The sequence below is a fragment of the Cololabis saira genome, chromosome 2 (assembly GCF_033807715.1).
Source record: "Cololabis saira isolate AMF1-May2022 chromosome 2, fColSai1.1, whole genome shotgun sequence".
Classification (NCBI taxonomy): Eukaryota; Metazoa; Chordata; class Actinopteri; order Beloniformes; family Belonidae; genus Cololabis; species Cololabis saira.
This window is the reverse complement of record NC_084588.1, coordinates 35,069,387-35,096,815: the sequence shown is the minus strand read 5'-3', so window position 1 is coordinate 35,096,815 and position 27,429 is coordinate 35,069,387. Positions and strand designations below refer to the sequence as shown.

Genomic DNA, 27,429 nt, shown 5'->3' with positions numbered 1-27,429 from the left:
TCTTTCAACATTTTGGGTTGCCGACCCCTGATCTAGACATTTCGACTTTTTTCTCGACATTCCGACTTTTCTCGAAGTGCACAATTAAAAAAAAAATCTTCCTCCTCTAAAATAATAATTTTTTATTTTTCTCCTAATACTCTTCCGTAATAAAAAGCACCATCCATACATTTTCATTAAAAATAATAGAGCGACAGTTAGGTAAATGTATAGATATATAATAGATCAATTCAAAATCAGCGCCACGCCTCTTTAAACAGCATGGGATTTTCTTTGGTGTGGTCACGTGATTTTTTTTTTTTTTTTTTTTTTTTTTTAAAGCGTGGCGAAACAGATTGAGAACCTATTCCCTCGATAGTTTCTCCCTTTAAAAGTCGATAGTGTAAAGACATTTGTGGCGTGTCTGCAGAGTTAACACTATCATATTTGCGGAAAGTTTCAGCTGCAGTCCAGTGTCCCCTGCCTGCCTCACATGCAGAAGTCTCCAAACTAACTTCTTACATGACTGGAAATGAGCGAAAAATAAGCAAATCACGCCGAGGGGAAAGGTGATCAGCAGCTTGGCGGCCGCTTCTATTTTTTTTTTTTTTTACACATTTTTTTTTGTTTTTTTCAAGACGGGCTTGTTTTTCCTCCTCCCCGGGACAGAACCGGTGGTCGGATCCGACCCGGCGCTGCGACGATGCGCTGCTGCTCCGAGCTCCGCCGGGGACGTGACGCTCTGGCCGGATGATGGACGGAGACTACCCGAGCTCCAGCTTCGCGGACCCGCTGGCTGCACCAGCCCACACCGCGGCTTCGTGGGCCTACGACCGCGGCTCGGCGGCCATCAAACCCAGGTAAACGCAGCAGAGGGCGGGTCACCTTCCCAAGGAAACGCCGGGGATGGACGGGCCTTTAGCCTCGGTCTTTGGAGGGAAGAGAGCAGCTCCTTCTGCTCCCGGGAATATTAGAGAGACATTTCTCCATGTGTCACCACAGCAATGTTGCTCCAACGTGTTAATGAACTCTGAATAATGGAGGAAAAATAGTGTTTTCTGTACGTTTCTTGAGTTGAACAGCTGTGGTTAAATCTCTGACCTATACCTGCTCTCTGAAACCACAACTTGTCACTAATGCTGCCACATTATGTGACAGATGTGGCATGACAGATTACTGTGTCTATTTCTCTAAATACTCAGCGTCCTACTGCCATTTATTAATGTTTTATTATCCAGTATTAACCAGCCAGGAAAACTTTCCAAAGTTGGACACATCAAACTTAAACTCATTTGTTTGCCATCTTCATGGCAAACATATTATAGGAGGAGGGAGGATCCTTGCTGACAAAACTGTCTTCTTTTTTAAATAAGCAGGTTGCAGATGCGTGTTAAGTAAAGTTTATTATAGTGAAATTGTTTGTATTGTTTTCTGGAGACATTTCTCAATGTGTCACTACCTGCAATGTCTCTCCAAGGTGTTTATGAACTCTGAATAATGGAGGAAAAATTGTGTTTTCTGTACGTTTCTTGAGTTGAACAGCTGTGGTTAAATCTCTGACCTATACCTGCTCTCTGAAACCACAACTAGTCACTAATGCTGCCACATTATGTGACAGATTAGTGTCCATTTCTCTAAATACTCAGCATCCTACTGCCACTTATTAATGTTTTATTATCCAGTATTAACCAGTCAGGAAAACTTTCCAAAGTTGGACACATCAAACTTAAACTCATTTGTTTGCCATCTTCATGGCAAACATATTATAGGAGGAGGGGTGATCCTTGCTGACAAAATTGTCTTTTTTTCTTTTGTCTTTTTTAAATAACCAGGTCACAGATGCGTGTTAAGTAAAGTTTATTATAGTGAAATTGTTTGTATTGTTTTCTGGAGACATTTCTCAATGTGTCACTACCTGCAATGTCTCTCCAACGTGGTTATGAACTCTGAATAATGGAGGAAAAATAGTGTTTTCTGTACGTTTCTTGAGTTGTGGTTAAATCTGTGACCTATACCTGCTCTCTGAAACCACAACTAGTCACTAATGCTGCCACATTATGTGACAGATGTGGCATGACAGATTAGTGTCCATTTCTCTAGATACTCAGCATCTTACTGTCACTTATTAATGTTTTATTATCCAGTATTAACCAGCCAGGAAAACTTTCCAAAGTTGGACACTTCAAACTTAAACTCATTTGTTTACCATCTTCATGGCAAGCATATTTTCATGGCAAACATATTATAGGAGGAGGGAGGATCCTCGCTGACAAAATTGTCTTCTTTTCTCCTATAGGAGTTTATTATAGTGACATTGTTTGTATTTTCTGGAGACATTTCTCCATGTGTCACTACCTGCAATGTCTCTCCAACGTGTTTATGAACTCTGAATAATGGAGGAAAAATAGTGTTTTCTGTACCTTTCTTGAGTTGTGGTTAAATCTCTGACCTATACCTGCTCTCTGAAACCACAACTAGTCACTAATGCTGCCACATTATGTGACAGATGTGGCATGACAGATTACTGTCCATTTCTCTAAATAACACACCATCCTACTGCCACTTATTAATGTTTTATTAGCCAGTATTAACCAGCCAGGAAAACTTTCCAAAGTTGGACACATCAAACTTAAACTCATTTGTTTGCCATCTTCATGGCAAACATATTTTCATGGCAAACATATTATAGGAGGAGGGATGATCCTTGCTGACAACTTTGTCTTTTTTTCTTTTTTGAATAAGCAGGTTACAGATGCGTGTTAAGTAAAGTTTATTATAGTGAAACTGTTTTAATTACCTCAGTGTCCCATAAATGTTAAAGGCATGTGGCTGCTAGTGAGCAGTGGTATTTCACTTAGACTCTCTGGAAACTCAGTTATCATCTGACTTTTTTATTTATTTTTTTATCTTTTCATATGTGGTGTATCCATTTTATTCATTTAAATACCTTTTAGGTTAGTTAACAAGTAATAGCTGCATGTGATGGATATCTGGTGTGCTTGGCTCATAAAAGGGACGTAAAAAGTCAGAATGACTCCCTTTCAGCTTTGTTCTGTCCATCCGCTGATGTTTACCTTCTGGCAGAAAGTCAGCACTTCAGATTAGACCGACTGCATCTGATTACATCTGACGTTTTTCCATTTTCCTGAGAATTTTCACCAAGAAGGGATTATGAACTCATTTGTCAGATATCAAGAATAAGTATCAAGTTTCCACTCTTCTAACTTTTTTTAAATAACTTTTGGAAGTCAAACGTATTGATCTCTTTATTATGGTGATTCACTTCGGATACAAAGTGCTTCACACAAACAACATTTTAGGATAGAAACATATCCATCCATTATTTATATCCAGTTAACCATTTATATCCACTATATCCACTCCCTTTGGACAACGGGCAGGTTGTCAGTCCAACTTCAGGCAAACAAAATATATACAATATTATTAAAACAAAACTTAGCTAAATGATCTTGGAAAAGTAAGGCAGCTTTAAACATACAGAAAGGTGCCTATAAGTAAAATGTATTATTATTGTTGTTATATTACAGCACATTTCAAGCACAGAGGCAATTCAAAGCAGTATTGCATCCATCTGATATTGGGATCGGATATATTGATAAAATGTGTAGCTCTGTTGTCAGAAATGATACCAATCCATGTGCTGATCTGTTCACTTTAAATTTGTTGCTGATGTATGACGCATAAAGGGACCTTGTTTCTTGTATGTTCAGTCTCAGCTGCTACGTTTTATTAAATTTACATTTGATTGGATTTCATTTGGAATTTGAATGCTGGTGAGCGAATGTGGATTGTCCTTAATTCACCAGTGATGTGAGGTATTGATGGATACACAAACCCCAGCTACCGTTATCGGTATCGAGACTGAAAAAGTGTGATTGGTGCATCCTTAATTCACAGTGCTCCACAAAGTCAAAGGAACGAGTCAAAAATCTGGGAGCAGTAAACACATTTAAGAAAAAGAAAATCAGATCAAAATAACACTAATAAATGAAAATGTAAGATATATGGAGAAAAAGAAACAGATTACTATGTAACAACAACATAATGCAATAGTGGGTGCAGCAGTAAACTGATAAAGTGATGGGAACAGGAAAACAGCTAACTTTTCTGTTGAACCATAAAACTTAGAATTTGGGAAAATGTAATATCAACAGTAAGTTTATTCCATCTTCTGAATGCAGCTCACCGTGCTTGGTTCTGACTTGAGATTCTGCCAGCTGACTGCCTAATAGATCTCAGTGCACTACTTGGTGTATGCTCTACGTGACAATCAGAGATTTTCAGTATCTATCACTATCATTATCTACCACAGGTTCAGGTGTTCTCTTGCACTTAAATATGACCGGCTAAAATGGTGCGTCAATGTCTGTTCAAGGTGCCGATGCTGATGGGCCATAATATTGGGATTTGTTGCTGAATGCTGCTGCACAGTGTAATTGATCCAATCATTGAGCCCAGTGTTACGCCTCAGTTATGCACCGTCTGTGCTGTGATTCAAGAGCCAGTGTGAAGATTTGAGGAGAGGGGTGACATACTCGGGTTTTTCTAGTTCTCGTTAGGATTCTGGCAGCAGTGATCTCGGTGAGCTTAGGCTGTCCAGTCATCTTTTTGGGAAGGCCTGACAGCAGGCTGTTTACAGTAGCCAGCTCTGCTGGAGGATAAGGGATGGATGAGCTTCTCTATATGTGGTGTGGACTAGGGATGGGCGGTATGAACTAAAAAATGTATCACGATAATTTCTGCCATTTATCCCGATAACGATAAAAATGACGATAAAAAAAATACCAATTCAACTCCACCTTTGTAACTATAAATCTATCACCACATTCAGTCTTTGGAGCCCCCAAATCACTGCTCTAAAATAATATTAAATACTTCTAAACTACACCAATTAAATTGAATTGATAAAAACCAATTAAATGAGTCTACCTGTTCTGCACACCTGTAATGACTCAGATCCGCCATGTTTGTTACACAAGAACCTCATCAATGGGATTTTTTCTTTCTTTCTTTCTTTCTTTCTTTCTTTCTTTCTTTCTTTCTTTCTTTCTTTCTTTCTTTCTTTCTTTCTTTCTTTCTTTCTTTCTTTCTTTCTTCTTGCTTTTTTTTGGGACCTGTGCAGGGGAGACCCTGCAGCGCCAAAATTGCAGAGAATCTGAAAGGCCACAAAGACTAGTTTTGGTGATGTCCCATCTTACTGAGCTGCATGGTACGAGTTTGAAGAGATATTGTGACATAAAGAGAAAAGCTTTGGTTTGGAAAGACGTCTCCAACTACTTGGGGAACAATGTTTAATTAATATTAATGATGGAGTTTCTGACCGGCTGTGAAACCAATAATAGGATGAACCTTTGCAACATTAGTAAAGACACTCGTTAAACATTAGACATTATTATTAGACATATTTAGTAATGTCCTGATATGTTAAACCTTGCAAATGAAAGACGGAGTACTTTCTCTTTTTCACATGACTGAAAATGCTAGTAGATTGAATTCCTCAATCCCCTTCATTTTCTCAGGCTTAAATGGCTGGCTCACTGTTGCTTGTAAAGATGAGAGTGCTTATGAGAACTACATGTTTATTTGTGCAAACAGTCCCAGTTATGGTGCCGGACTGCTTGATGGCGAGCTCCTCCAGCAGCAAAACTACACTTCCACAAACCAGCTTCCCACCTATACTACAACACACATTCCTGCTGCAGCAGGTGAGTTACGGATGCCAAGCATTTAGTTATGAAGAGATCACTTTTAGCTAATAAACAGATGTTATTAGATGTGTTTGGTTTTCAGTGTTCATTGATGCTTTCTATTATGATCCGTCCTTCCTTATTTGAACTTTCAGGAACACTTGAATCACGCAGTAATACTCCCGTGACCTCAATAATGAGCTTCCTATCAGCCATGGAGTCGAGAAGTCTCCAGGCTGGTCCTGTTAGTGCCTCGCTGCTTCCTCCTTTTAGACCCCCATCTTGGCCCACTGGTAAGAACACATCAACTTGGTTACATGAGTACACTCAAATCATATGAACCAAATCAAGCCTTTATGCTTTATTACAAGTTGTACAACACCAGTTTAGATAAAGAAAGAAAAAGAAAAAAGTTTAAAAAAAACCCACACACACTGGAACTCCTATTTAATGCTTTTTTCTTGTCAACTTAATTAAATTTTTTGCAAATTCAGGCCTGCAATGCAATTCTTAAAAATTGGGACAAGGACTATGTAGGGCTAATAATGAAGTTAAAATAATGATGTTATACTAAACGGGCGATGATAATCATGAGTTGGTTTAAAGGCAGTGTCCTTGCGAAGCTGAGTCTGTGTAAGTAAAATGTAAGGCACTGGTAGGGATTTGCATATTTTTTCTTTTATATTATGATATTTAAACATTCAGGATTATAGGCAGGACATTAAACCTAAGAGGAATGTCTGTGAACTGCATCAAGAACAGTTATTCATCACTAGCTGATGCAGTCACACAGGATTATTGTGGAAAATCTTTGTCAAGCACTGCAATGCAGAGCTACAGGCACAAAGGACAGTTAACCTTGTCCAGAGGTATCATACAGTCCCTTAGGCTCGGGGGTATCTGACATGGACCACCAGAGAATGGAACGAGTATTGTTCCTGTGTGCTCCAGACTAAAGACAAAAGGATCATCCGGATGTTGTTGATAACAAAACTAAAAGTCAGGCTTCAGTGATGGTATGGAGTTGTATCAGAACCCCTGGCAAATATACATTATTTTACTATGACAGCAGTACACTGTGATCTGAATAACATAAGCTGCTTTCAAAGCCACATCTTTTCCTTGAACGGCCATGCACTCATCAACAAAACAATGCAAAACCAAATTCTGCACACAAGACATTTCTAATGCTGGATTCACACTGAAAGCGTCAAAAATCTCCTGACGCCTGCATCGCGCTGCTTGGTAGATTCACACTATAGTCTGTCGACGCCTGCGGTGGGCGGGGCTAAAGCTGTGCTGCAGAAGTGGAGGGAACAAAGTGCATATAGTCGCATATATCTATATATATACATAGCGTGCACATGTTCAATTTCCTATTTCACCATGGATCACACTTTGGGAAGCCTTCTTTATATTTTAGCGTTATTTCCGTCTGTCTGCGGTGAACACTGACACACTGGGTCGGAGCGGATTTGGTCATATTGTTTAAACTGGATCGATGTAGCAAATAAAATCGTTTGGACCATACAGCCCCTCAACCATCAGTTACGTGTTTCACTTGAGCAGTTCAGGTAAAAACGGCAGTCAAATCAGCAAAAATGTCAGTTTGCTGGATGAAATATATTAATTCCTGATAAAATAAGTTTGTAAGTGCACAGCTATGCTCATGTACGCATGTGAATGAGTGTATGTTTGTGTGTACATGAAAGTACAATCTGCATTCGGGAATCCCGGTCTGTGATTGGACGCTGCCTCGGCGTCGCCGCTGCTCATTTGCATAAAGTTGAGATTTTTCAACTTCAAATTGACGCTCTGGACGCGCTGCTCCCGACGCCTCCGATGCCTCTCGACGCACGCTTTCATAGAAAATGAATGGCGGCCGGATGCCGTGACGTTTTCACTGTGAATCCAGGGTAAGGGAGGAGGTGGCACGGGTACTGGAGTGGCCTGCCTGCAGCCCTGACCCCAAAACAATATGTGGAGAAGTTTGATCTGCAAACCTTAAAGCTAGGGTCTACGATTTTACATATTGTACATTTTTATCAAAATCATTTGTAAGGTTGTTATGGCCCAATAGTGTTACCTATGAAATGTGATTAGCAAAAAGAACCAAAAGAAAATATTTCTTCTATCTGCTGTAATCCTGCAAAGAAGTCAACCGATAGGCGCCATTCGGCCCGAACGGCGCCTATTGGTCAATCTGCTTGAATGTCAATGATTGGACAGTCCTCACCTACTCCCTGCCGCCCAAAGTACAGCAACACGTCGTCCTGGCTCCCGTACCAGAGGGGGTGTGTCGGAGGCGGGAGCTTCATGTGAGGCAGAGCACAGGGGGGAGGGAGTTTGTGTGGGGAGTAGGTGTCTTCTTTTTTAAAAACTCAAGATCGTAGACCCTAGCTTTAAGATGTATTCCTAGGAACAATGGGACAAAATAACACCTTTTTAAAGTATTGTGAAGAGAATGACTGCATTACAAAGTGGTAAAAGCTTTACCGTCCCAACATTTTTGGGCACCTTATGCAGCTCTGAAATGCAATGATAATACAGTGCCAATAAAAATGTGTATTTTAACCTATAAAATGAAGTTGACAAGAAAAAAAATATATAAAAAATTCAAAGTAAATGCAGAATCCTTATACAATCACATTGGCCATTTCCACATTTTGTCTTGTTTGTGGTTAAATAATGTTTGTATTATTTAAGTGCAAATTGTATTTTTATTTAGCAGTTAATTGTTAATTTAGCAGCTCCTGTATTTTTACCTTTGAACATCTTCCTTTTAGGTACCAACACCTCTACTACAGAGCTGTACTTGACTGGTGCCCTCCCTTCCACAGCCACTTTCCCCCCTCCTGCTGTTCTGTCATCCTATCAGCACACAGGTGCCTACCCTTCGAGGAGTTACGCTACCAACTCCTCTCTGGCTCTCCAGGATCCAGCCTTCAGCACTTCCACCAGTGGCCTGTTTTCTCACCACGATTCTCTGGTACATCTCAAATCGAGCCAAACTGTGCTTCCCACTGCCCTGGCCTTCAATCATCTCTCTGCCCCATCTCTGGGCACAGCTCTTCCCGTGCAGTCCTCCACTTACCGCTCGGCCCAGGAGTCGGCCCCCCACCTCTTACAGCCGCAGTTCAGCCTCCTTCCCTCTGCTCTGCCGACGCCTCATAGTGCCCCACAACCCTATGGGGCTACGATTTTCTCCGGTTCTATTGAAAGAGCTCTTCAGCGCGAATGTAGTGTGATCAAACACCATCAAAGGCCTTCAGGAAACCACATTGCCTCAGAGCAGTTGCCAAATTCAGATCACTCCTTACAGGGGTACTTTGGCTCTGGCAGTGAAGCAGATGCATCCTACCAGCAGGATTCCTCCTGTCACACTCCAGTGTCCTCCAGCCCCTCCACAACAGCAGACTCCAGCCATGGTATCAGTGGTTCTCCACAACCCAAAACGGATTGCGTAACACAGGCTTACTCATCCACTTCCCTGCTGAAAGATAAAGACTGCCCTTCCAAGCTAGCTCCGCACTCTGCCAGGGATGAAGAGATCCACTCTCAGACCCTGACGACAGGGTCTCCTGAGCGCTTCCCCTCCCCTGCTCAGAAGGAGCACTTGGTGATTGCAAATCAGCAGGCAGTCCAGCTATCTAACCTAATGTCCAGCAGTTTCGCTCAAACCTATATCACACCACTCTCACAGTCACAGGCCTCCCATTCCACCTCAGACAAACTCTCTTCCCTCTACACGACTTTGCCTTCGCTCTCAAGCCACTCTGATAGTGTGGCATCTGTAAGCCAAACTCTTGTCTACTCGCCGGCCCCTCAGCTAAACCAAGAGCAGGAGATCCAGTATGGAGCGCAGGTTCAGAGCTTATGCCCGGGAAATCCCTCTGAGAGTTACTCTACATCCCACTCTCAGGGGGCCCTGAATTTGACTTTCACATCTCAATCACAGGAACAAGCTCTGGGAACTCGTTCTCAAAGCTATGCCACGGGACAATCCCTTAACTCTTCGTACCCACCCACATGTGTACAGACTCTTGCCACATCAAATTCAACCGTGAACTACGCTCAGATGCAGAACTCGGAAGGAGATAAAACACACAATACTCTCTCCCATCAGCAGACGCAGTCCCACAATGTTTTATCCTTACCAATGTCCACCTACTCTTCGGCTTCTCAAGTGTTGCAAAATAGCATAGCGTCGTCGATACAGGACATAAAACCAACGTATGACAAAGGAAAACTCGTAGAGCTTCCTCTCCAGGACATGGATGGTCTTCGGCAGGCATCCATGGTCTCTGCAGCCGACAACAGCGTGGCCTGTCAGAACAATGTCATTTATGTTGTTTCAAAAATGGACGATCACAAACCGCAAAGTGTTATCCGAAGCAATTCACGTTCTGATGAGCAGCCCATGGGACTAGGTCATGCAGGTTCAGCACAAGTGAAGGATGAACAGATGGGTTCTGTGAGCCAGCACCAGATCAATTCAAGCAGTACCAATTCTCATAAAACGGCCAATACGAAAACTACAAACTCCATTATCGTGCCCTCCCATGTAGCGCTGTGCTCGGAGCAGCCCAAGCCGCACCATCTTCAGATCTGCTCTCCTGAGTCCCACCAACAGAACCACCAGAGCCATAGTCAGTCGCAGAGCCAGGCCCCAACAGCGCACACCCAGTTCATCACAGTCCCCAGCGGTCAGGTTCTACTGGAGCCCAACCAAATGATTCTGGTCCAGCAGCCTCTGGTCCACAGCAGTCAGAATACGTCAAAGCTGGTGTCAGTGCAAGGTATCCAACCCCCTCAGAGTGTTGCTGCAGGTCACGTCCAGTACCTTCAGACTGATCAAGACCTCCTGGGCCCCAGTGGGCCTGAAACCCAGACTCAGCAAGGCACGGTAGTGTCCGAAGCAAACGCAGAAAGCTCCTCTTCCTCTAAACACCACTACAGCCACACAGTTGATGCCAAGAACCACTTTGCTCTCAACTCCATTTGTTTCCCCGACTCTATACTGATGGCAGATGAAAGAAATATCTTGTCAAATGTAGACGACATCCTGGCTGCCACCGTGGCAGCCTGTGGCGTCACGCCACAAGACTTTGTTAAATCTGCATCCAATGCTGAGGCTGAAATGGGGGGGATGGCAAGTCCAGTTGATTCCAGAGGTCACCTTCAGACTGTGGATATGAGACACGCATCGCCAAGCTTTTCTTCCGCACAAAATCCAGTCATGACGAACACCAAATGCCACACCATCAGTATGACACTAAATGAAGCTCAGAAGGCTACAGGTTGCCAGGGTCAGACTCACCACGATAGCCCGACCGAGCTGGTCACAAACGGAAATGGAAGGGGCTCTGAGAGCGGCTACCACTCGGCCGGACAGGCGTTTGACCCCGCAGGGGTCCAGAATAGCGTCAAAGGGAATGCTAAATGTGCAGATGCAGACAGTCCCGACGGTGGTGGGGATTCTCCCAAAAAGAAGACTCGCTCCAAGTCCTTGACCAAACCCGGAGGTCCGGAGGATGATGGCGGACTTACAAAAACGGCCAAACGCAGCGGGCAAGCAAAGCGGCCAACCTCCAAAGGGAGTGAAGTGGGCTCGCCGTCTGCTTCACACAGCGTGTACGATAGCTGTCCACAACAAGAGAGGATCAGGCAGAAGATTCGTGAGGTGGAAGAGAAACAGCCAGAGGTCAAAACGGGCTTCATTGGCTCCTTCCTGGACTTTATCAAATCTGGCCCCAAACAGCAATACTCCCCAAGCCCAACACGGACGATTAATCGGCAGAGAAAACCCTCCACTTCATCCAAACTGTGCGTGTTGCCTGCTTTGCCTCTCAAAGTGCAAGCTCTGCCCAGACCCTTTCTGCCCCAAGAGTCTCCGGCAGTGAGCTCTCAGCAGAAACGTCTGGACGAAGATCTGCAAAAGAACTTGGAGACCTTGCCGTCGTTCAGCTCAGACGAAGAGGAGAGCACCGGCAAGAACCAGGCTCTGAGGAACAGCATCAGCTCGGCGCTGTCGTCTCTGGATGAATCCTCCGATCGGAAATCAAGAACAGGTAACAGTATCCTGCAGAAGCTCATCAAAACCTGCACTAGGATGGTGGTGGAGAATCCTGGTGCCATGAAGTAAAAATCACTAGACCAGCTCCTCTGCAGCTAGCTGGTCTAAATGTACAGGCTGCTCCAGAAACATGGCAGCGTTTTTACTTTATGGCACCTGGATTATCCACCTCTGAATATGAGTAGCTTTGAAAGAACTGAAAGAATCACACTGATTCAAATACAAACGCTGTTATTGTTACCACAGCATTGATAGGAGTCAATACTCAGCTCTGTCTTTGGATATCAGGCGTATATATATATATATATATATATATATATATATATATATATATATATATATATATATATATATATATATACATATATACCGTATTTTCTGGACTATAAGCCGCTACTTTTTTCATAGGTTTTGAACCATGCGGCTTATACAAAGGTGCGGCTATTCTGTGGATTTTTCTTCCACCGCTAAGGGGAGTGCTAACCGGAATTAGAATAAAAACTAAGACAAAATAAATGCAAAGAAGAATACGCTACTTCTTCTTTAGCAGATAGAAGTAGGTAGAAGCAGATTTCAAACAGATAAATAGATAAATAAATACCGGTTATTTTCTCTTGGTTCTGTCCCGTTTTAATCAGCAAAGTTGCTGCCGTGTTAAAAGACACTGTTAGGAAAGGATCTATTTAGGTACAAACATGTACATCATTTACAGTTCAAAATGGTTCTGTACATGTATTAAATATCTAATCTAACAACATAAATATCTGCGGCTTGCATATCTTTTTTTTTTTTAAATAGAGCGGGTGCGGCTTATATACAGGTGCGGCTTATAGTCCAGAAAATACGGTATATATATATATATATTCTGTGACAATAAATGCATTTGTGGAAAAAAGTTCAGTTGGTGCATTTCTATAATTCATGACTATACTACTATCTGAAATCTAAATGTATTCCTAAAGTTAGAAATCCAGTGGGCAGTGGGTTTTCCATTTTTTCATATATTTGCAACCCTTTTTCATATATTTTCCAGATAACCAAATTCACGGTTTGCTGATGAAACCAGACCAAGAGCCCGCTGTGTCACACACTCCCATGCAGGCCTGCCTGCCGCAGGTAGCCCCCCCTGCCCCACCGACACCCCCAGCCCCGGGCAGGACGGCATACGTGACCAAAGAAGAGTATAAGGACACGCCGTCAGACCAGCTAGCTGCACAGTTACTGAACGTGGCCATGGAGGGACTGACCGACGAGGAGCTGTCTGACAGCGGGGGGGAGGGAATGTACCGCGAAAGAGACGAGTTTGTTGTCAGGAACGAGGATATCGAAACCCTGAAGGTACCTGAAACTTGACTTTTACACCTTGTAGTTCTCTTTTCTTTTGTTTTTCTTTAACAAGCTCCTAAGTGCTTCTAAACAGTCGACAATTACTCCATTTTACATCACAAATGCTGATTATTTGAAAGAAAATGATCGCAAGAAAATGTTCTTCTGCTTAAAAATACATAAGAGAATAAGAAAACACAGATGAGTTACAAATGTACAAATGTAAAACATCTCAAATAGGAGCTTTGCATCTGTTGTCTCAAGTTCTTTTGGGCTTTTTTTCCACCTTTTTCCCTCTTGAGAAAGACACTGAAAACATGGTGCATGCTCTTTTAAAGCAGAGTTTGCCAGAAAGGTTGAATCAGAGCTACTCTGCAGAGCGGTTTTGCAGTGGAGTGTATTCATTTCAATGCACTTGTCATTTCAAATGACATACCTGAACTTTGTAGATCATCCATATCCTCATGTTTTAGTATCCCCAGATGAATTTATCTGTAAGTGCTTAAATACCAAATACTGAGTCTCCTGTTACTGTTGCTTGCATGTGTCCAGGTGATGATGAGGGCGGGCAGTGAACCTCCGGCTATCTGGAAGGTCCAGAAGGCTCTGCTGCAGAAATTTGTGCCTGAGCTGAGAGACGGAAGGAGAGTTTTCTCTGCTACAAACAGTGTAAGTTAAAGATGGATTTGATAGTTCAAACTAATTCTGTCTGTCCCCCCCCCCCCCCCCTAAAACATTTAACATTTTTGCCATTTGTGTACGTAGTACCTTGGATACTTTGGTGACGCCAAGACCATGTACCAGAGAGTGTATGTGAAATTCCTGGACACTGTTAACAAAAGGGAGTATGTGCGCGTTTGTAGTCGGAAGCCGCGCTGCAAGCCGATGAACTCTCTCAGGTAAACGCGGAGCACCGACTGTTGAATCACTTTAGTGAAAATGGCTGGTCTCAGGTGTAACTGTCCGTGTTCTGCCTTACAGGAGCGTCCAGGTGAAAACTTTGCTGGGATTGACAGCTCCGCCTTCTTCACTTCCCCAGAGCCAAAAGCCCAAACCCAAACAAGTGAAGCCAAGGGCGGAGCCGCCGCCCAAGAAGAGGAGGAAGTGGAAAGAAGAGTTTTCCCAAATCGCTTCGGGATCATCTCCAGACGAAGGGGGTGAAGATGATGGTGAAAAAGCCTTTTCCTTCATCTTCGTCACAGATAGTTGAAAAAATGTGATGGCCTTGATCTAAATTTCTACCTTCCTCCCCTTTGACGCCCTCTGGATGTTGTGTCTCCCTGATAAGCTCTCTCAGAGTTAAACCCGCCGTTTGCTTCACGGTTCCTCAACACACGGACCATGAAGGAGACGTTCAAGAGCTTTGTGGAGCTGCTCATCAGCGTCGCCCTGGACGAAGACGTGATGGCAGCACTTGAGAGAGCAAATGGTCAGGGATTATTTTATTTCTAACATATGAACTAATATTAGAGTGGCTTATTAGTATTGTACATATTTATTTGTTCTCGTTTCAGATGAACTGCTGCTGCCACATATGAAAAAGGTAGATGGGATGATCACGGAGAACAGGAAACGTCTGCTTCACAAACTGCACATAGGACATGTCCTGAAGGTGAGTTTGAGTATGAAACTGTTGCACGTAAAGTTAACTAAACATGCAAACATTTGATGGCAGATGAGAAGGAGGGGGAAATGAAATTTAAGAATAAATATGAAATCTTCATTCCACTTTGTGACCGAAATGTCCTTTTGCAGACATCTCTAGACAGCTTCCCAGAGATCTCAGTGGTGACTGAGCTGAAGAAGGATGGAGAAACCCCGGCCTTTAAGGTACGTCTCAGTGGAAAGGCCTACAACAAGAAGACTATGAAGCCCTACAAGATGCCCAACAAATTGCCCCAGGTCAGTCATGGACATTATTCTCTTTCTGTCCAGGAGGGGGCGCAGTGTCACCGCTTGTCTTCTTTGTTTCCCGTGCACCGTTAAGCCACCATTCCCCCCTTTCCTCTCATGCCATTTCCTTGTAATATCAGTAACAAATTACACCATATCCTGGATGTAACTGGCTCTACTTTTTCTCTCTTCTAGGAGTATACGGTGGACCAGCAGAAAACTCAGTGGTTCTCTCTGTACCACTCTTTACAGCATTACAAATACCACACATACCTCATGTGTAGGGATGAGGTAGGATACTGCCGTCACTTGTATTTAGCAGATTTAGCATCAGATACAAATTTTCCCAGTGAAACGTTTCTTGATGTCATTGAAAATGATTTTTTGTGGTGGTTTCCTCCAGATTGCATCTCTGCGTGTTCAGGCCGGGGACCTTGGGCAGGTGGAGACTGTGCAGAAGTGTCTGCAGAACGGACCTTGGGTGGAGGGGCTCTTTGATCGCTTTGGAGAGCTAATCAGTCAAGTGCAGCAGGTCTGCAGATGATTCCTCCTCGGGACACTGAGTGAAAAAAGGAGAAAAAGAAAGAGGTCTGTGCTTGAAGACGAGAGGATGCCTCCAGGTCCAAGCGGTAGCGGAGGGGGAAGTGGATCAATCCTACCGGGAGATTTGAGGTGTAAAAGATGCAGCAGGAGAGCTGTGGAAATGTATCCTCTCCACCGCTGCATCCTAGTGGAAAGCAGAAATTTGCGCAACGCAGTACATTGATTTTTGTTTGGGTGAGAAATTTGGAAGACTTTCAAATGGTGCATCTCCTAGTCATTGTTTTTTTTTTTTTGTAGTTTTAAAAGCCTGCTTTTTATGGGCCTTTTCATAGATTTATATTGGCTTTTTTTAATAATCTTTTTCCTTTGAATGTCACGTTATAACACATGAGTATGCACTAGGTAGAAAGCAGTCTGCATAGAAGGTAGAGCATGGCAGATGAAAACACAGAAACCTTCTTGCCTACTGCTTTAAACAAGTCTTCATGATAAATCATTCAAGTACGCTCACACACGGAGCTGATTTACTGTACAAAGAGAGTCTATTCAGCTAGCTGCATACTGTTTCTGAGATATCCATTTTATAATGGAGTGCCAAGTCTTATATATATGTAATGTACATTTTGTATAAAACAGATGGAAGGTGGGAACTGCTGCAGTTCTGCTGTGGAACTGAGCAACTGCGAACTTTGGTGATGTCGTGGTTTTACTTTTGTGCATCAAACACTCCTTTGCTCGTCGGGATGCATTTTGATGGACTGGGTGCTGTTCTGGTTCTGGTTTCACTCCCGCCGATCAGAAATCACTACTTTGAAATGTCTTGGGGTGACATGAAATGAATCAAAGTTGTCTTTATATTGTTTTATCTACATAGCCCACATTTTATGACAAATCTATATTTTCCTCAGAAGTAAATATTGTTATACGATGTTCATTACAATTTAAATTGTCTTTTCTTTTCACAGTTCTCTACAGTTGACTCTTTGAGTCAGTTACAAGTTTTATGATGTCAAAAAAAAAATCTTGTTCTATAAAAACACAGTTTGTAAATAAAATTGCACATGTATTAGATGTTTGTATTGATATTTTTACTGAATTGACGGTGCCTGAAATTCCTCGCTGTGCTCTTAACACCCGGAGTAAACCAGGAAACAATCACGGATTTTATTTTTTAAAAGAAGCAGATGAAAGTGGAGGTCCGGAAGAGTCTCAATACTGCTCCTGGTCTGAATCAGTGCCAACAATCTGCTTTTCTTTCTCTTTCTTCTGTTTATTTATCCTTTAAATAGTTTGTTAAAGTTAAACTTCCACTGCTTGCGTGTGCTGCGCAGTTAATATTTGCTCACGTGCTTCAGTAGGACAAAGAGGAAATCAGTGGTGATGCTGAGCTGCCATACTCTCATCCCCCAACTATTCACTGTGTCTGGGAGGTTGACTTTATGCCGTCTGAAAGCATCTCGGAGCTGATGAATAAAATATGATTGACCAGCCACAATGCAAAGAAAAAAAAAAAAGGCAAGCACCAAAAAACAAAAGTGTCTCTGTGGTGGAGCGACGTCGCTGTGAGGAAAGCCACTGTCCTCTGTCCTTTAGAGCTCGGGAGGCTCGGGGGTGGAGGACAGATCGCTCTGCCAGGCGTTCGGGATTCCAGCAGAGGCACAACTGGTCGGGACAGACACTTGAGCGTCTGCTCTCCACATGAAAACCATATGAATTTGTAATGAACTGCATTGTTCCATATGTGGGAGACGGGATGAGAGGACCCGCCACGCTGCATGGGAATGTGAAAAGGGCACAGAAGCGGGTGGCACAAGGTATTGCTTAAGACTGCAAAGCATTGATTGTGTGTTGGCTTGTGAAATGTCTCCTGTCTGATGATGACTTAGTTTTATATCTCATCAGTTATGCAGGTTACACAGCAGACTCCAGCTGAGCTGATAGACATCAATAGTTGCAATCCATTATTACAATACATTTCTTACTTATGACATGAACTTTTCTTGAGAAGGATGAACGCTTCACTTGTAGTTTCTTTTTTTCTGGGGAAAATTCCTCAGGTTATTTGTCATCATCATAACTGGAATGAAAACTTGTTTAACAGTTCATGACTGATAAGTGTGGTGGAGAAAGAGAGGAGTAGGTGAGGTTTTCTGCAAACATGAAATGGCACTGGAGTAAGTATTGGTCTGACCTTATCAATTACTTTTTCCTCTGTGTGTTGGTGTGAAACATGGCACTCTGGAGTGCTGAGGAGGCTTTGAGACAAGTTTACAAAATACCAGCGTGTCAGACTGCAATACATTCTCTTGAAGAGTCGTAAAACCAGTTTAACCCTCAGCCAGTGGTTTCTTTTCTTGTCTGGATTATATATAGTTTCCTTCAAGCAGGAAGTGCCCTTTGTATATAAATCTACAAAACTCAAGCTGCAGAAATCTATAAAACTTAGCATGTCTTGTTATTCTTTGAAAATGTCAAGTATTTATTTTTTTGCAATTGAAGGTACTTTATCCAGAAAACAATTTCACTAGAAGAACGTTTGACTGTGAGTAAGATTTCATTATTTTCATGTATTCATTCTCATCCCTTCCAATACAAATCTTCCAATTACTGATAATTAATTCAGAAGCTCCTGTTCTTGAACCATTTGAACTCCAGGTTTGGTCTTTCAATGCTAACAGTTTACCCGTAAGCCCCAGTGGCATCACTGATTTATTTTCTTACAGGGTACAAATACAAGTCAGGGGCAGAGACGCCATGATAAAGTCAACTTACAAGATATACTTGAATTATAAGATATAGTTAACATATGCAGCGGAAATGGATTCGTCCAAATGTCTTTTCAAGGTTTAAAGCGTTGCAATTTATGCATGTACACTCCCAAAATAAATATGAACAACAAAGTTATGATTCATGTGAAAATGACACACAAACTTTTCTGACACAATTTCTAGAGGTTAATATTAAACATCTGTTTTATTCTTCAGTCCGGACACTAAAAAGTTCCCTTTAGGGACACACCTTTGTAGCTCGGTTCATAGCAGCTGGTTTTGGGGGGTGGAGTCGGCCACTTGAGTCCACTCTGCCCCCTCTTCTGTGGAGCAGAGGTGTCAAAAGTATTCACATTCATTACTCAGGTAGAAGTATAGATACTAGAGTTTAAAAATAAAAATGTATCAACTCAAGTTTTTTACTCAAGTAAAAGTATAAAAGTACTGGTTTCAAAACTACTTAAAGTATAAAAGTAAAAGTAATGTAAGGGAGAAAAAAGCCATTAAGGACAAAAGCGGATGTAAGAACAAAACTGGACAAGAACATCTGTGCCACAACCACAACCAAATTCACTCAATCCGGATGGAGCAATTTAACTGGATAGTTTTTTTATAAAGGCCGAAATGAAATAGAGTAACGAGGCTGTTTTTAAAATGTAAGGAGTAAAAAGTACAGATAATTGCGTGAAAATGTAAGGAGTAAAAGTAAAAAGTCGTCTGAAAAATAATTACTCCAGTGAAGTATAGATAACCAAAATTTCTACTTAAGTAAGGTAACAAAGTATTTGTACTTCGTTACTTGACACCTCTTCTGTGGAGTGTACTTCTTTGAAAGTATAATTACAGCTTTGTACTACCTACTTCTGAGGTACAGCAAATGCAGCGTGACGTGAAGTTGAGTAGATATAAACATGAGAAATCCGGATAATTCTGCTCTGATCTGGGTCTGTGATGTCACAGTACCTTGAAAATCCAAACTACTTGTTAACGGGATCTTTTAGACCGAGACCAGCGGGACCACTTTTTTCTCTTTAGACGTGTTTTCTTACAATGCTTGTAGTCTTCAAAACACATTTCCCAGCATACTTTACGCAGGATTTCAAGATAACAGCCATCTGCTTGCAATTTTTCCTCATACAGCTAGCTTGTGATAAACAAATGTGAATGAAACTAATTTGCTGATTCCTTACGCCGGACAAGAATATTTAGTTGGTTTGTTTATAAATACCTGACATGTTTCGTCAATTACTTCCACTTTCATCAGTCACCAACCATGGGTGACTGATGATGAGCATTGTTGTGCAACTCAAGGTAGCTTGGCTGTCCAGTTATCAAGGCTAATGATAATTCTATTAAAGAATTATTAATAATTAATAAAGTTGACTATTTATCAAATTGTATTATCAAAAATGATAATTCTCGTAGGGGCACCACCGCCGGGGCCTTACTTCCGGTGGAATTCGATAACTAACAGCAGAAAATCAGTCTCATTATGATTTGAATTATCCTGCAGAACAGCAAATCTTACAGAATAACAGTGAAGGCGTGATATCCGAACACTAGGCTCTGCTTAAACAAATCAATTTGTGACCAAATCTTGCATGAAATAACACAACCACTCATAAAGAAATCAATCAGAATTTATTTACATACGGGTGTCAAAAGATGATAAACGCAACACCCAAATAAATCTGATGGCAGAAATGGCTTAAGTATCCATAAAACAATTAATTAACTAGAAAAACAACAATCAATAAAATGAAACATAAACGTTAAATGCATGGAATGAAAAAGAAAAGAAATCAAGCAATAATAACGAAGATACAGAACATCTACAGTTCAAACGGGGCTCCTGTGGTCTTTTAAAGATGGACGCGCCCTCTTGGCCACGTGCAATTAGAACGGATGGTGATCCCGGTGTTAAACCGTGATCAACTGCAGAAAACAGCGCTTTAAAACATGAATGACTAGCAGAAAGTAGTGACTACCAATTAATGAAAACAGTCCTTATAATGATGGTGGTGTAATCTCAGCTCTGAACACAGATTTAGCTCTGTAACACTCCCAGTTAAACTCATACACCCAGGTCTCAAAATCTCACACACAGTTCTGAACACTCTTAAATCCTACTGATCACTGCTACGCGGGCTCACGTCTCCTCTGGGATCCGGAATCGGGTGCCTGCGGGTTTGCCGACTGGGTTCGCGGTCCTGCTGGGGTTTCGCAGTCAGGCTATCGCGTCCCGTCCCTTCCCCTGAAACGGGTTAGACAGCGGCGGGGCCGCCTCGTGCCGGGCCGTGGTTCCGGACCAAAACGGAGGCTCACACGCATTCCTAGGCGCGGCGGGGGGACCGGTATCTCCTTGCCGTGCTTCCCTCTCTGCGCCGGTCGCCGACGCGCGGCCGTCCGGGCCCCGGGAGAGCTCACGCCGGGCGAGACGCCGGCCGTCCGTCCCCGATCCCTGCGCCGGTTCGCAGACAGGGGCTCGGAGCGGGGAGGGGGGGTTCAGTCAGAGAACTCAATCGCAGCTGTGTCCCGATCCGGTTGCCGGGAGCGCGTGGGCGTCGGAAGCTTGGATCTGTGAACTTAAAGAGGAACAGAGTTTAGTGAGAAATCGGAGCCTCCCGGGGGACCGCGGCTTCAACGGGCTGCAGGTCCAACGGAGCGGCCCGATGGGGCCTTACACCTCCCCCCAGCCGGGGGGAGAAAGGGAGATGGGATCTTGGCCCAGAGCCAAACGATCCAGTTCGGATGAGAGGGTGATCGGAAGAGGGGCGAAAAGGAGCAGGAGGGCCGGAGCGCTGCCTCGCTCCGTGACCGCAGCGGATCTCCAGGCCAAGCTGGGGCAAGGGCATGCAGAGCATGGGCCGGCCGTGGAGCAACGCTCCGCTGGATCTTCTCTCCCCCCTCCCAGGGTGGGGGGAGGAGATGTGATCTTTGGCCCACAGCCAAAGGTCCAGCTGCTCAGGACGGAAGGTTGGTCGGAAGAGAGAGCGAAGAGGAGCAGCGGCAGGGGTTTTGATCCTACGCGCGCTGCGGTGACGTCATCGGTGCCTCATTGCGATTGGATGAACGCCGCTTGTAGGCGCCACCCCCCCCGCAAGGCATGCTGGGGGTTGTAGTTCAGGCAACAGCGCCATTTTATGAGGCACATTAAAGCGGAAAAGGGGGGGTTCAAAGAAGCAGTACCATTTTGAGGTCTGGTTTTGGCTCCGCTGCATCCCGACCCCTGCTTAGGTGTCATAAAACCCCCAAGGAAGTCTGTTTTCCCTGGCAGAAACCCTGCTGGGTCCTTGTTTTGATCTCCAGCCATGCAGTGGGGTCGTAAACGGACTATCTCGACCCAGGCCGAGATAACCAGGAGTTAGCAGCAGGGGGTCGCAGGACTTCAGGAAGAAGGGGCAAAGTCTGGTTTTACAAGTCCTCAAAATCACAAAATATTCATACATTTATAAGTCCAGATTTCACATGGGCGACGCACAACATCCCCCCTTTAAGATTCGATGAAGGACTGCAGGGTCCGCGTCGGAGCTAAAACAAACGGTCCAAGTCCATGTGATCATCAAACTCTGAGGGCGTGAGCTGGCCTGGTTAGTCCACTAGGCGAGCAATGCACAAAAATACGAAAAGAACAACATATTTGAAGCAATAACATCATTCATTTACCTAACACAGTGATATCACTCTTAAAGTGCGGTAGATGAAAGATAAAAGGAGGGGTTAGTTAGGTTTCAGGATGTACACTGTACCTAAAATCAAAAGCCAACAATTTAACCACTCTTTGATTAATTGCTAGGCGACAAAAACACACATTAACTTATGTTTGGCTGTGGAAGCCTGAAAGTTGTGTGTAGGCGTGAATTTTTCTTTAACGCCACAAGGTATCCTACCCCCCTTTCCAGGTGTGGAGCGGACTTCCACTTCTGGGTCAGAAAAATTGTGAGGGGGCCGCTGCATACAAGGTAATGCAGCTGTTCAGTGTTCTTTGGCTAAAAAAGGTCAAACGTGGGACCACCCTCGCTCTAAGGTACGGCGTCTGCGCCTTGGTTGTTAATCGTGATCTGTTCTCCTCTGGTTTACTTTAAGAAGACGCTGAGCTGCTTCTTCAGCGTCAGTAACAGTGAAAACTGGGAAGGGCCGCAGCTCCTTTCGGGTAATTAATTTATCGGCTTACTCATAGTGGCGTCTGACCAGGGGGCTCAGGGGATGAGATGACCGGGCTCGCCACCTTTTTGGGTCCAGCCTAAGAACAGACTTGCCTGTCGGTGCATCTCCATCAGCCTGGTCACCTCTGCTGGTTCTCTGTCCACTGCGATGAGCTCTCTGCCATTAATAACCACACCTCAGCTCATGGTCCAGGCCCCAGCGCTTCGCTTGGGATTCTGGCAAGAGATTACACTTATTAACGAAGTCAGCTCACGTTATCACCCAGATTAGAAGAAATTAAACCGATAACAAACCCTGAGAGACTGGGGTATTGGTTATAACCTTAGAAGCAAGAACCAACTGAAAGGAATTAATAAAGTGAATAAAAAGGGAGGAATCTTTAAATAACTTTAAATTAAAGATTCAACTTAAAACACAGTAGAGATTAATCTGAGAAGATTAATAACTCACATGGGGTAATCAGCAACAGTTCAATTAATAGAATTAAAGAAATTAAGTCAACCATTACCTTCAGTTAAGTATGGTTGCAAAAGGGGATTAATCAGAGATTAATAAAATAGTGATCCATCAATAAAAGTTCAGATTAATAAAAATCAGGAACTTACAGCGAGCCAACCATTAGTTTCCATGGAACCTGGTTGCAAGAGGAAATTACTCAAACAGATTCACAAAATTGAGTGATAGAAAAAGTTCAGGTTAATAAAATTAACAGAACTTAAAGCAAACCCAACCATTACCTTCAGTGAAGTAAGGTTGCAGAGGAAATCAATCACAAGATTAATAATCGTGTGATGAAAAATAAAAGTTCAAATTAATAAAATTAAAGAACTTAACAAAGCAATCACCCTTTAGTGAGGCGAGGTTGCCATTAGAACAGTGATGTTTTAAAATAACCGTAGGAATCAGATAATGAGGGGGGAAGAAAAATAAAAATATTTTCTTTCCCGATCAAAATTAATGTTCTGTTATTTCATACAAACTGGTCACAAATATCGTTTCGAGAGAGCCTCACACGGGGCACCATTTATGTTGTGCAACTCAAGGTAGCTTGGCTGTCCAGTTATCAAGGCTAATGATAATTCTATTAAAGAATTATTAATAATTAATAAAGTTGACTATTTATCAAATTGTATTATCAAAAATGATAATTCTCGTAGGGGCACCACCGCCGGGGCCTTACTTCCGGTGGAATTCGATAACTAACAGCAGAAAATCAGTCTCATTATGATTTGAATTATCCTGCAGAACAGCAAATCTTACAGAATAACAGTGAAGGCGTGATATCCGAACACTAGGCTCTGCTTAAACAAATCAATTTGTGACCAAATCTTGCATGAAATAACACAACCACTCATAAAGAAATCAATCAGAATTTATTTACATACGGGTGTCAAAAGATGATAAACGCAACACCCAAATAAATCTGATGGCAGAAATGGCTTAAGTATCCATAAAACAATTAATTAACTAGAAAAACAACAATCAATAAAATGAAACATAAACGTTAAATGCATGGAATGAAAAAGAAAAGAAATCAAGCAATAATAACGAAGATACAGAACATCTACAGTTCAAACGGGGCTCCTGTGGTCTTTTAAAGATGGACGCGCCCTCTTGGCCACGTGCAATTAGAACGGATGGTGATCCCGGTGTTAAACCGTGATCAACTGCAGAAAACAGCGCTTTAAAACATGAATGACTAGCAGAAAGTAGTGACTACCAATTAATGAAAACAGTCCTTATAATGATGGTGGTGTAATCTCAGCTCTGAACACAGATTTAGCTCTGTAACACTCCCAGTTAAACTCATACACCCAGGTCTCAAAATCTCACACACAGTTCTGAACACTCTTAAATCCTACTGATCACTGCTACGCGGGCTCACGTCTCCTCTGGGATCCGGAATCGGGTGCCTGCGGGTTTGCCGACTGGGTTCGCGGTCCTGCTGGGGTTTCGCAGTCAGGCTATCGCGTCCCGTCCCTTCCCCTGAAACGGGTTAGACAGCGGCGGGGCCGCCTCGTGCCGGGCCGTGGTTCCGGACCAAAACGGAGGCTCACACGCATTCCTAGGCGCGGCGGGGGGACCGGTATCTCCTTGCCGTGCTTCCCTCTCTGCGCCGGTCGCCGACGCGCGGCCGTCCGGGCCCCGGGAGAGCTCACGCCGGGCGAGACGCCGGCCGTCCGTCCCCGATCCCTGCGCCGGTTCGCAGACAGGGGCTCGGAGCGGGGAGGGGGGGTTCAGTCAGAGAACTCAATCGCAGCTGTGTCCCGATCCGGTTGCCGGGAGCGCGTGGGCGTCGGAAGCTTGGATCTGTGAACTTAAAGAGGAACAGAGTTTAGTGAGAAATCGGAGCCTCCCGGGGGACCGCGGCTTCAACGGGCTGCAGGTCCAACGGAGCGGCCCGATGGGGCCTTACACCTCCCCCCAGCCGGGGGGAGAAAGGGAGATGGGATCTTGGCCCAGAGCCAAACGATCCAGTTCGGATGAGAGGGTGATCGGAAGAGGGGCGAAAAGGAGCAGGAGGGCCGGAGCGCTGCCTCGCTCCGTGACCGCAGCGGATCTCCAGGCCAAGCTGGGGCAAGGGCATGCAGAGCATGGGCCGGCCGTGGAGCAACGCTCCGCTGGATCTTCTCTCCCCCCTCCCAGGGTGGGGGGAGGAGATGTGATCTTTGGCCCACAGCCAAAGGTCCAGCTGCTCAGGACGGAAGGTTGGTCGGAAGAGAGAGCGAAGAGGAGCAGCGGCAGGGGTTTTGATCCTACGCGCGCTGCGGTGACGTCATCGGTGCCTCATTGCGATTGGATGAACGCCGCTTGTAGGCGCCACCCCCCCCGCAAGGCATGCTGGGGGTTGTAGTTCAGGCAACAGCGCCATTTTATGAGGCACATTAAAGCGGAAAAGGGGGGGTTCAAAGAAGCAGTACCATTTTGAGGTCTGGTTTTGGCTCCGCTGCATCCCGACCCCTGCTTAGGTGTCATAAAACCCCCAAGGAAGTCTGTTTTCCCTGGCAGAAACCCTGCTGGGTCCTTGTTTTGATCTCCAGCCATGCAGTGGGGTCGTAAACGGACTATCTCGACCCAGGCCGAGATAACCAGGAGTTAGCAGCAGGGGGTCGCAGGACTTCAGGAAGAAGGGGCAAAGTCTGGTTTTACAAGTCCTCAAAATCACAAAATATTCATACATTTATAAGTCCAGATTTCACATGGGCGACGCACAACAGCATGATGAAGTAATCGCCGAAGCATTTCAAGTATTTAAAAAAAAAACCTAAATATTCTTGTTTGACGAGAAGCAAATTAAATTGTAAAGCCATGGACAAAATCAACTTTATTAAATCATTATGTGAATGAATCTGTTATACCCAGACCTTGCTCTGGCCATTCGCCCTGCTGTCATTACTAACATATAAACATACCATGAAATGTGTCCAAAAGACTGTAGTCAAACCGGTTTAACCCAGTTGAATGCCTCACCCTTTACTCCAAACGTGTGTCTCATGATAGTAGGAGTCTACTGTTTACTCTCTCTTTAAGCAAGTGACCGACATTGACTTTGCAGTGTCATCTTACTGCTTTTCCACTGTCCCATTACACCTGAGGAAAGAACGAATCAGGTTAGAGCCTCAGTTCATGAAGTCTGCCCCTGCTACACTGCACTAGTGTGTTTCCTCTGGGTGTGTATGTGTGTTTACGAGACACGGACATTTGTCAGCAAACTTTAACCCTAATCCATGTAGACGATCCAAAGCAAGGTGGCAGAGCATAACACCCCAGGCACCTGCATTCACATGTTTCCTTTCCATCCCCTGACGTCTGTTGTTGTTTTGACTGAAGGCCGAAGGAAAAGGCTTTTCCAAAACATCCTCATTCGCTTTTTCTTTTTTTTTTGCATTGTTATCAGCTCAATCACAATCTGTCATACGGCCTTATCTTCTCTCATACACCCCTATCTAATGTAAAAAGGCTCGACCAGTTTACTTCAGTGTAGACTTGAGGGTGGGACTTTGTGAGAGTTATGTTCCTGGATTTTATAGCGTTTCCTTTTAGTTCAAACTCATACTGTTATTTAGCAGTGTGAGTTCAGTGTGTGAGTATTTATAAATACGGGTTAAATGATTAGTGAATGGGGGTAGTATTAAATAAGTTTACACTTCTTCCTACTACTTTTCTGCACATGTAAACTAAGATCTGGCAAGTAATTTGATTGAGGAGTTATGTTAAGAAAAGTTTGTGTTTGTTAGCTGGTTAGGTGCACAACCAATGGGAAAATCAGTAGCCTAATAGGTAAATTAGCAGCTATTTATTATTAATATGTATGTTTAATTTATAACAGAGGTAACAAAGGGGCAGTTAAGTTTGACTTCTACCTGCTCCTTTTCGGACACTGTTTTCTTTTTTCCCTGTTTGTATAACGTTTTTGTTGTGGTTGCTTTTTTTCTGTACGTTTTGAATTTGTTTTAAAATTTTATATTTTTTTCCCTTATGTGTTCGAAATAAACAATTCAATCAATCAATCAAATCAATCAAAGATATCAAGTGTTAAAGGAGGAAATTCTTTGTTTTGTTGTTTTGTTTTCATCTCTTGAAGTGTTTTTTACATGTAAAAAAATAGAAATCAAATCAAAAAATCAAATCAATACCCTTCATCTAATGTTTACTGGCAGCTATAAATATTCAAGAATATACAAAAGCAAAGTGAGTACAAAAAAAAAGCAAAATAAAAAAGCAAAAGCACAATGAGTACATTACAATTTGCTTTTGCACTAGTCCAACTATTTAAGCTGGTTGTTATGGTGCCATTGTAAAGTGTGATCAATCATCTCTCCTCAGTTTTAGTTTCACCCCAGGAAGATGCACCAGACTGAAGGAAGTTGGTAGGTGTTAGTAGTGACTGAGGCTGGGCGGTGACTGGGACGTGAATAATGAATGTGGGGAGGGATCAGGAAGGTTTCGGCTCCGCTGCATTGAGGCG

At 43.4% G+C, this 27,429-nt stretch overlaps 1 protein-coding gene across 1 annotated transcript; it reads left to right on the top strand.

Moving 5' to 3' along the window:
* Positions 1 to 339: 339 nt before the first annotated feature.
* On the top strand, positions 340 to 16,581 carry qser1 (glutamine and serine rich 1). The gene is made up of 13 exons (XM_061744452.1): positions 340 to 839; positions 5,596 to 5,705; positions 5,843 to 5,980; positions 8,474 to 11,758; positions 12,797 to 13,101; positions 13,642 to 13,758; positions 13,855 to 13,988; positions 14,071 to 14,258; positions 14,378 to 14,518; positions 14,604 to 14,701; positions 14,845 to 14,991; positions 15,178 to 15,273; positions 15,386 to 16,581. Exons 1-13 carry the CDS (start codon positions 730 to 732, stop codon positions 15,524 to 15,526), a joined length of 5,010 nt encoding a protein of 1,669 aa, XP_061600436.1. The 5' UTR covers positions 340 to 729; the 3' UTR covers positions 15,527 to 16,581.
* Positions 16,582 to 27,429: the final 10,848 nt, after the last annotated feature.